This window comes from Sinocyclocheilus grahami, unplaced genomic scaffold, assembly GCF_001515645.1.
Source record: "Sinocyclocheilus grahami isolate Dianchi unplaced genomic scaffold, SAMN03320097.WGS_v1.1 scaffold19.1, whole genome shotgun sequence".
NCBI lineage: Eukaryota > Metazoa > Chordata > Actinopteri > Cypriniformes > Cyprinidae > Sinocyclocheilus > Sinocyclocheilus grahami.
The window spans coordinates 1,093,918-1,104,761 of record NW_015505198.1 but is presented as its reverse complement, the minus strand read 5'-3'; the positions used below and the strand labels follow the sequence as shown (position 1 = coordinate 1,104,761).

Sequence of the window (10,844 nt, the reverse complement as noted above, 5' to 3'; positions counted from 1 at the left end):
GAGATTAAGGCAGAGGGGGGCTTTTTGTCATTTGTGCGAGACAAGCCATTCATCCATCCCCCGTTCAGAGCCCAAAAAAAAGGCTGGTCCCAGAAATTAGCAGTTTCAGCTCAGCAGCAGAGGCGTCGGGCTGTGAAGGAACAGAGAAATTGACTAATTAGCAATGCGCACTAAAACTTGACGGTTCTCTCCATAACGCAGAGAGAAAGAGAGGAAAGACTCGCCTTTTCTCCTCTCCTCTTTTTCCATAGATGTTTGAAATCGCAGTCATTTACGCTCGACAGTTTTTACAATAGCCTTGAGCCATAATTTTGCGAGTCTCTCCAGCATCCATACCCCCGCGCGGTCTCTCTCCACCGGCCATGCGCGTCCGTTTCTCTCCCCGACCGTGGATTTCCTATTACTCTCGTTACGACTCACTGAGCCCCAGGCCCAAGGATAATGATGTGTTGTTTCTTGGTAGCATAATTTGTCACACGTATATTTCTTCTTCTTCTTCTCTTGCAGAAAGCACACGGCTCCTCTCACACTCACACACACTTCTTCTTCTTGTTAATTCAGAGGAAACATAAATGATCAATGAGCTTGAATGAGCGGGGATCAATGGTTAGGATTCTGATCCATCGATCATAGACTTTTCCAACAGGACTGAACAAAGAAAGTGCACTGAAGGAGCCGCAGCTTTACTTTTCTTCAAGTCAGGTAAGTTTTGGATACCTACTACTAGCATTCGGCACGGGTGCGCACTGTGCGTAAATGTGCCACGGGCTGAAAGTTGCCGTTTCTTCTACTGTTCTGCCTCAGATTGGGCGAGAAATACCGCGCGTGTTGTTGAACGGAGCGATTGCATTGTGCTGTTGCCGACCAAAACGATGCGCAACCGCACATCTACGGTGGTGATGATGCTGATGTTGCGGGAGACAAACTAATTGCTTTTGTATCGCATATCGGGGGAATGTGTGCATGCATTTATGTCTTGTAAGGGTGCGTGTGTGTGTGTGTGTGTTCGCGTGGCCGGATAACAGATTTGTAGGCTAGATCGTGGGCTTTGCTTTTCAACAACCCGGTGCAGCTTGTTTCAGCCCGCAGCGACCATCGGATTTGACGTGCTCACGAACGCATGCATGAGATATATAGATGGGTATGCAAGGATGCGTGTGGTTGGGAAATGCATGCGCTTGCATGCTGCAAACTTAATGCATTTGCATGCACGCACGATGTACATATACCATATATCTTCACAAATCCAACTTGCATGCATGCATGAATGAATGAGATACCTTCAGAATGAATATGCTTTTATAAAACCGGCTGATGCATTTCCATGCAGTGTAGTGCACCAATGGCATTGTTTACTCGCAGGAGGTGTGCGCAGCCCCGAAGTCATGTCCAGATCGGGTGACCGAACCTCCACGTTTGACCCGACTCACAGCGACACTCTGCTGCACGGTCTCAACCTGCTGTGGAGGAAGCAGCTCTTCTGTGATGTGACTCTCACGGCGCAGGGACAGCAGTTCCACTGCCACAAAGCCGTGCTGGCGTCCTGCTCGCAGTACTTCAGGTCCCTGTTCTCCACGCACATGCTGAGCAGAGAAGACGGGCTGGCGGGGAAGGACCAAGGCAGCAGCGGCACCCCATCCTCCTCCCCTGACGACAAGCTCCTGCCCAGCCCGCGCTCCACCATCAACAACCTGGTGCTGCAGGGCTGCTCCTCCATCGGTCTGCGGCTGGTGCTGGAGTACCTCTACACGGCCAACGTGACCCTCTCCCTGGACACGGTGGAGGAGGTGCTCTCCGTCAGCAAGATCCTCAACATCCCGCAGATCACCAAACTCAGCGTGCAGTTCCTCAATGACCAGATCTCGGTGCAGAACTACAAGCAGATCTGCAAGATCGCAGCTCTGCACGGGCTGGACGAGACCAAGAAGCTCGCCAACAAGTACCTGGTGGAGGATGTGCTCCTCTTGAACTTCGAGGAGATGTGTGCCATGCTGGACGCCCTGCCTCCGCCCGTGGAGTCGGAGCTGGCGCTCTTTCAGATGTCCGTGCTGTGGTTGGAGCACGACAGGGAGACCAGGATGCACTACACTCCCGACCTGATGAAGCGCCTGCGCTTCGCCCTCATCCCTGCCCCGGAGCTGGTGGAAAGGGTGCAGTCGGTGGACTTTATGAGGAGCGACCCGGTGTGCCAGAAACTGCTCCTGGATGCCATGAACTACCACCTGATGCCCTTCAGACAACACTGCAGACAGACCACAGCCAGCAGGTAGGATATTCTGCATCAACTTAACACGTTCCCGTAGAGAGTAATCTTTTTGTTTTAAAAATCTATTTTTTAACATCTACATTTTAACAAAGGGGTTGTGTCCATGGAAACTTTTGTTATAGACAAGCCAAATAAAACTGCATAAGGAAGAAAAACAATATTAAGTACTTGTATTTTCACAGTTTTGTGTGAGAGGAAAGAGCCAAGTTTGTTTTCATCCTTTAGCTTGTGTATATGTCAGACATGAGTATGTAAATGTAGAGCACTACACAACACGCCGTGCACGTGATCACGGCAGGCTTGTGGCAGGTGTCAGTAAACAGATCAATCTCGCTGGTAAATATCTCATGTGTTCTTACATGCTGCATAGTTAACTTGTGAAGTCGATTAGATTAGCAATATTTTGTTGCAATATCTGCTCCCATACTTGTTCACAGTTTCCACGCGTTGCCTTATCTGTGAGATCCTCATTCTATTCATCATAGTGCTGTTTCAGGGTTGATTAATTTCTGCACTGTTGCAAGCTTGCATACTGCAGACATTATTGCAGTCTGCAGATGGGATAATTAGCAGGAATAGGTGACCGTGGAATAAACTGGAATCAGTTGTTGGAGAATATGAGAGAGAGAGAGATTGTTTGCAATGAGATCATCTTATTTTAAATGAGACTTTTTTCTATTCTGAAATCAGGAATTAAGATGATATGAAAGTATTATTCTGTTCTATTCTGTTTTGCCGGTGTTAATATCATTTGCTGAGCATCATCCATGAACTTGAAACTTGAAAAGATGGAAACAGCGAATGACTCTATTGGTGTCCTGATGATGATACTAGTGTTGAAGACTGTGTACTTTCATTGTCCAAGGCAAGAGCTGAAGGGATTGTAAATATTGAACATCCAGACTTTAAAGCACTTATTGAATCAATGATTTCAACTGCACAGTAACAATTATTTTAAATTAATTTTTTTACTATTGATTAGATATTAGTTGATTAGTTTAATTAAATTATTGATTGACTGAATGGATGGATGCATATTCAGCCAAGATATTCAAAAGCATTTCATTGTTGACAGCAGTCACATGCACAACTTTGGCCAATAGGATAAGAACAAAAAGGCTGTCAAGACCTTAACATGGCTTGAATCACAACCACACATCTGATTTTGTCAATATTCCAGGTATAACAGTTTGTAGACTTATCAGATAACATTTAAAGCAAACAGCTATAAATAAACATGAAATGTTGCCAAATTCAAATGACGCGTTATGTTGCTCAACATATTTGTGCGTATGTTCATTTCACAATTTAAAATGAGACTTCAAACTAGTTATCACTAGTAACTAGACCTAAAAATACATCCTGCATTAGTGTGCACTTGTGCATCGCACACACAAATCCTAGAGAAACATCATTGCAGTGGGGTTAATTGATTCTACAATTTAAAAATGAAGTCGTTTCTCTTTTTGCCGTTCATTTGAGGGTGGTGATAGAGTCGTTCAGCATTAATATTCTCCCATGTTCTCTGCTCGGCTTGCTGTCTCTCTCCTTGTGTTTGTACACGCTTTTACCTTGTCATGGCATCTCATTCAATTTGTAATTGCTCTGCACTAATAATGGCTAATGACAGAATTGTTAATGAATCTGTTTCCCCGTCCCTGTGTAACCCAGGATTCGTTCAAACAAACGGATGCTCCTGTTGGTTGGAGGCCTGCCCCCGGGTCCCGACCGCCTCCCTAGTAATCTGGTTCAGTACTACGACGACGAAAAGAAGACATGGAAGATCCTTACAAGTGAGTGCCTTGCTAGCGTGGTCTTTTCTCTTCCACAGGAAGAACCCTGCCTGTGTTGGGTTGTGCTCTGTCGCAGAGCAGAATAGAGCGAGAGCTTCCTGAGATGCAGGAGGTAATGATGTATCACTATCACTTTTAATGTAACTTTTTAATCAGAGCGTGACTGCCTTCACACCATTGTGGAGCTGTAACGCCTGGATTCGCTTGTGTGTTTTTTTGCCTCTGTCTTTTTGCATAAGCGTGCCGGCAAGATTAATTTTAATCTAATGATCTCGGGAAGATTCATCATCAGAAGATGACACGTATTCTTATTGAACTGCTTTATTAGGGCAAGCGTTCTCGTAAGTGCATTTGTCTTCGCAAGCAGCAGGGAAGGAGCGCGAGCGGTTTGCGTGCTGCCAGTTGTTTGTCGTGTGTTTTGGCATGAGGAATTAGAATCAGAATTCTTGCAAGGATTTAAATCACAACAATGTGTCGGAATCTTGAGTATTGACATCATAATCGTAAAAAGTGATGTCATAGTGGTGTAATCTTGGAATGGAATGTATCATTTTTAATGCTCAGACTAACTTTCATAGCTCAGGAGACTTGGAATGGAAATCCTAGTTAGTATGTTTCATTTAAGGCTCAACTTTGTCTCTTGATGTTTCTTCTAAGACTATCGAAAAAATTTAATCGACACAAATGAGCCAGAGGTTGACCTGTAGTTCATGTGAGTTCATGTTGATACACAGAGGAGACACATGAGATTTCTGTCTTTGATCAGGAAACAAAAGCAAAAGTGGCATTTGCAATTCATTTCTGTCTAAAAGAAACAATTAAAGGGATACGCCACCCAAAAATGAAAATTCTGTCATTTATTCATGTCGTTCCAAAACTGTACAGTATTCTTCTGTCCATAAAAGAAGATATTTTGAAAAATGTCTTAGTGGTGTTGTCTGTATTTAATTTTTTTTGGTCTATGCAATGAAGGTCCAATATTGTTTAGTTCCCAACTTTCTTAAAAAATCTTATTTTGTGTTCTGCTGGAGACAGAAATGCATACAGGTTTGAAATGACATGAGGGAGAGTAAATAATGACAGAATTTTCATTTTTAGCTTAAAGGGGACATATGATGTTGCTAAAAAGAACATTATTTTGTGTATTTGGTATAATGAAATGTGTTTATGCGCTTTAAGGTTAAAAAAACATTATTTTCCAAATACTGTACATTATTGTTTCTCCTCTATGCCCCGCCTTTCTGAAACGCGTCGATTTTTACAAAGCTCATTGGTCTGAAAAGCGAGGTGTGCTCTGATTGGCTGAATACCTCAAGCGTGTGACGGAAATGTTACGCCACTTAACACACTCTGATGCCGTCTCCCGGCACGGCGAGACAAAACCAATAAAACCCATTACAAACGAGGCATTTGTTGCATCCAGTGGGGACATAATTACTGATTATAATGACTTATGCTGTGTTTTTACGAGTTGCGTTGCGTATCACGCTGCGTAAACATAAAACCATGTCTGCATTTGTGATCGGAGAAACGACAAACAACAAGCGCTACTCGCATTTGAATCATCAGTGGCAAAATCTTTAAATATAAAAAATGTACTTACAGGCTGTGAGTCAGAAGTGCCAGACTGTCCTTGCAAAGTTGGAACTGCCCCACTTTATAGAACAGCCTTTGAGCACAGACCCATTGTATGCTACTCTGCAGGTTCAGGAAACAGTCCTCCATAAAATGCGTCACACACGTCAGGCTTGAGTGAGCGGAGGCCGGCGGCCTTGAGAACGGCCGGCGGATTCGACGAAGGAGCGGCCGGCGAGCGTGCGGCAACCACATGTGACGACCCCGGGCTGGACTCCGCTTCGTCCACGGTGAAAGCCGATCCGGCGATCCACAGAGCGAAGTTGATGTATTTCCTCAGCGACCAGCACGGATCAGCTCTAGGCATGACGAAGCGGATATCGTCCTCTTTTGGAAGACCAAACAAAGTAGTTTTACTTTCACAACGAAACACACAGCGCCTTCACGACATGGCGGTGGCGGCAGCAACAATACTACAGCGAGAATAAAAGTTACACCTTCTTTCTTTGCGTGAACATTTGGGCGGCGTTATGCAAATCTTCCCACATAGTGACGTAGACATGTGGGGGCGTGTTAGAACGAGCCGTTTTAGGTAGGCGTGGTTGACTCTCAACTTTTATAAAGAATATCTCTTTGGATTGGAGACTTTAGTCTTTGCAAATTTACAGATCTTCTTTATGCACCAAGAGCTTGTAACACTTCAAAGAGAAAGGAAAAATTGAAATCGCATCGTATGACCCCTTTAACTATCCCCTATATTAATATTGCTCAAACTCAAATGGTTCATACTGACATCTCTGACTTTTGATGACAGACTTTGATGTCTTAGCAAATCTGAGCACAGTTTGAGACATTGTTAAGATCGCTGAAACTGTAGAGATTTCTCTTGTGAAACATCTGAGAAGCTGGAGACAGATCTCATTTGCTCTACTTGTAATTTCATTGCTGTCTACAAGAAACAATTGAGGCAATAAAGAGATCTCTTTGGAGATTTTTCTTTCCTAATCATGTTTTCCTCAAAACAAATAGTCAGTTTATATACAGTAATATATCAGTTTTAAAAAAGGCTCTTGCTTATGATTTCTGAAGCTAACTGTTAGCCTCAGAGCTAGCTGTTGATGGTTTAAACAGCATGCTATTGTACAAATACACTTTCCAAACTAGTACAGAATTAATCACTTACTGTTTGTAAATGTGTCAGTTGCAATGTTATGTGTATATGACAAGCTCCAGGTGTCTTGTGGTATAGCAAGAGCCTCCTTATTCAAAATGCTTCGAGTTTGTTCTTCGAAAACATAGCAGGTAATGTGTTTGCAGAGAATCAGAGAAACCTTTTGAAAGTTCTGTTTTATAGCACTTTTTAAGCCATATAACTGGAGTAGGCCTATAATCCTAAATTAAGTCTATATATAGCTCAATATAGCATGCAATAACTCAATATAAGACTATTCTTCAGAAATTATTCTAATATGCTGATTTGCTGCTCAAGAAACATTTCTTATTATTATGTTGAAAACATTTCTGCTGCTTCAATATATTTATAATGTTACAAACGATTTCTATTTTAGGCAATTGTCAACATTGATAATAATCAGAACCATCATTAATAATTAAGCAGCAGTAATAATTAATAACTGAGCAGCAAATCAGCACATTAGAATGATTTCTGAAGGACACTGAAGAATGGAGTAATAATGCTTTGATCACAGGAATAAACTGCATTTTAAAATATATTCAAATAGAAAAGTTATTTTGACGTGTAATAATATTTCATAATGTTAATGTTTTACTATATTTTGGATCAAATAAATATAGCCTTGGTGAGCTTCAGGCACTTCATTAAAAAAAAAACGTAATTATTCCAAACTTTTGACCAGTAGTGTAGCCACTAGCCAAGACATAATGTATTATGATTTAATTAAAACGATTCTACAGTGTCTGTTCCTTACCGAGGCAAAACAAGGACATAAACGGACGTGCAGTCATTTTGTTTTATGGCTAAAATTGCGTTCAGTCATCCAATCACTGAGGTGTGAGACCTACAAAGACACCTTACGCTGCGAAACCTGCTTGTAAGCGTTTGGCAGCACGCATAACATTCATTAATGAATTACATCTGGATCTATATAACTTACACTCATGAGGTCATGGTGTAATGTCCTTTATTTCTGCCTCAGACGCCGAGTCTTAAATGGCCCATGGCCAGGCGGAGCGACCAAACTGCAAAATCATCCTGTGAACACACCAGCAGCCCCTTGATGTCGTTTGGGGTGTGCAGGTTATTAACATTCAATCATAACTTTGCAATGAGCCGAAACCCAAAAGGGGGGGAACGGCGACTGATTAAAACCTTCATCAGCACTATTTAGGATGGTTCTCATGACTGGCTGCACCTCTCTGCTTCTATGGCTTTCTGCTCTGTGGTGAGACTGCCACCTAGTGCACACAGTCTGCTATGGTGGAAACGACTGTTGATTATGCCATGCCATTTTTAGTCCTTTTTTTTTTTAGATGTTACAGCATGTTTCATTTTAAACACATTAACATGAAGAAAACAATTTTTATTTTTTTGCATTGCATAAAGTTTATATTTACGACTATTATTTTCATGACAATGAAGCACATTTCCATCAAATCAAAATGCATCCAAGAATTTTCCTTTTTTTTCTTATTCTCAATCAGGATTCACAATTAATTTGTAATCAGCATCAATTAAAAGCAGTACAATAAACACTGCTATGGTGAATAAATACTTAGATTGATACTACAATGAATCCGTGTTATTATATATTTTTTAATTTTTATATTTTACATTTTAATTTTAAAGTTTTAGTAATTTCATGTCATTTTGGGGTTATTTACAAACAAACAAACAAATATAGTTTTTATTCATTTTATTTCAGTGTTAGTTATTTTAGTACATCAAATTAAACTAAATAAATGATAAATATTCCCTTGGCAACTAGCTGAAATAAAAAAATATATATTTTATTTAGTTTCAATAAACTTTTATATATATATATATTTTTTTTTTTAAAGTTCCCTCTGATGGATTTAGTTTCACTTTTAATATTAACTATAACCCTGCAATGAATTCACATTCACCCTATATAATTTTTTCATATTGCTGTTTATTTTTATCTATTTAATGATTTATTTTTAATCTATGTAAGCTAGTCATAATGATCCTAAAAATAGGCTATTAGCATTAGCATATTAACATTAACAATGTGCAAGACAGTTGCTATGGTATTTAATAATCCTTGATAAGGTTAGTTAATAAAAATATAATTCATACAGTTCATTGTTAGTTCATGTTAGCTCAGGTCCATTAAATACTAACAGATACCATTTTTATTCTAATAATGTATTAGTAAATGTTGAAATAAACATTAACTAGAAATATTTTCAATTGTTAGTTTATGTTAATTAATGTAGTTACCTAATGCTAACAAATGAAACCTTGTAGTAAAGTGTTACCAATTTACTTTAACCAAAATAAAAATCAATTTTTTTTCTTTTGATTTTTGATTAAAATATGACACAAACATGTCATAATAATGTCAATACACTGTCATTAAAGGGATAGTTCACCCAAAAATTAAAATGTGATGTTTATCTGCTTACCCCCAGGGCATCCAAGATGTAGGTTAACTTGTTTCTTCAGTAGAACACAAACGAAGATTTTTAACTCAAACTGTTGCAGTCTATCAGTCGTATAATGCATGGCAATGGTAACAAAATTTATGAGAGTAAAAAAAACATGCACAGACAAATCCAAATTAAACCCTGCGGCTCGTGACGACACATTGATGTCCTAAGACACGAAACGATCGGTTTGTGTGAGAAACCGAACAGTATTTATATCATATTTTACCCCTAATACACCACTATGTCCAACTGTCTTTGGGCGCGCGCACGGCATCCGGTGCGTGAGGTGTGCATGTAGTGTTTTTTTTTCTGTGTTAACTTAAAAGCCTAAAAAACAAAGACCTAGTGAGCTGAATTTCATGATATTTGTGCCTTTAAAAGTCAATATCATAAATCTTCGCAGTGTGCAGGTTTCTTATCAGTCAGTTTAGCAATATGATGCATCTGCACCTGTGTACATCAGGCTGTAAGATCAATAACAAAGCCTAGACTGTGACCTCCTGATCATTTGAATCATCTCTCGCAACAAATCACCTTCCAACAGTGAGTCTGTTGGCACGTGTGTCACGTCTGCAGCAGTAAATGTCAGCAGGCCACAAAAGCCTCACATGGCTCCAGACACCTGAGACATCAAATCATTCTCTCACTGACAGTAAGATCTGTGTCAATCAGTCTGGTTTTGTGTGCAGCGAGACAGTCAGGAGGTTCCCCTCATGGGATGGAGCCGTGCGATTCAGTCCAGATTTGTTCTCAATGGAAAGGCCTCGGTGCGTCAGACTCCAGTTAGATTGCGGTAGAAGAGGCCATCGGAAAAAAGCAATTCAAGGCTGTCTAATTTTACAGCAACTGTGATCCATCAGGCAGCGGAGATGTAACAGTGGAAATGAATGATCGAGGCAGACAGGTGGCTCTTAGCGTACGACTGATTTACGCTGCACGGGCACCGGACGGAGATTTATGGAGTGAACATGATCATGTTCATTATGACTGTCACCTCACGACCATTTCTCTCTATTTCAACTGGGGGTCACTTTTGCGGGAGCTGGAGAATTAGACGAGATAGAGACAGGAAATACTACTGCGGGAAAGCAGCCTGTATATCTACAACAAACCAGAGCTGTTAATATGAGGAAATATGATTTGATTGGTTGTGACTGCATTTTATTCTGAATATATGTTAGTGCTGTCAAACGATTAATCGCATCCAAAATAAAAGGTTTTTTTACATAATATGTGTGTGTATACTGTGTATATTTATTATGTATAGGCTATATAAATACAAACACATGCATGTATTTAAGAAAAATATGTTATGTTTATATATTAAATATATTTATATATAATATAAAATATAAGAATATAAATGTATATACATGCAAATATTTTCAAAATATATACTGTGTGTGTGTGTGTGTATTTATATATATACACAGTACACAATTGGTGGCTGACTAAATACTTTTTTGCCCCACTGTACATATTATGTAAACAAAAACTTTTATTTTGGATAAAATAAAATTAATTGTTTGACAGCACTAATATATATATATATATATATA

General features: G+C 39.9%; 1 protein-coding gene across 2 annotated transcripts in view; it reads left to right on the top strand.

The window, feature by feature from the left end:
- The first annotated feature begins 746 nt into the window (after positions 1 to 746).
- Positions 747 to 10,844, top strand: part of klhl14 (kelch-like family member 14) — a 16,751-nt gene continuing 6,653 nt past the window's right edge. The window contains exons 1-3 of one of the 2 annotated variants that reach the window (XM_016237229.1): positions 747 to 1,141; positions 1,363 to 2,266; positions 3,938 to 4,059. In XM_016237229.1, coding sequence (XP_016092715.1) covers positions 1,138 to 1,141; positions 1,363 to 2,266; positions 3,938 to 4,059 — 1,030 coding nt within the window. In that variant the 5' untranslated portion in view covers positions 747 to 1,137. Of the gene's footprint in view, positions 2,267 to 3,937; positions 4,060 to 10,844 lie in introns of both variants that reach the window. The other variant, XM_016237219.1, reaches the window with a different exon arrangement.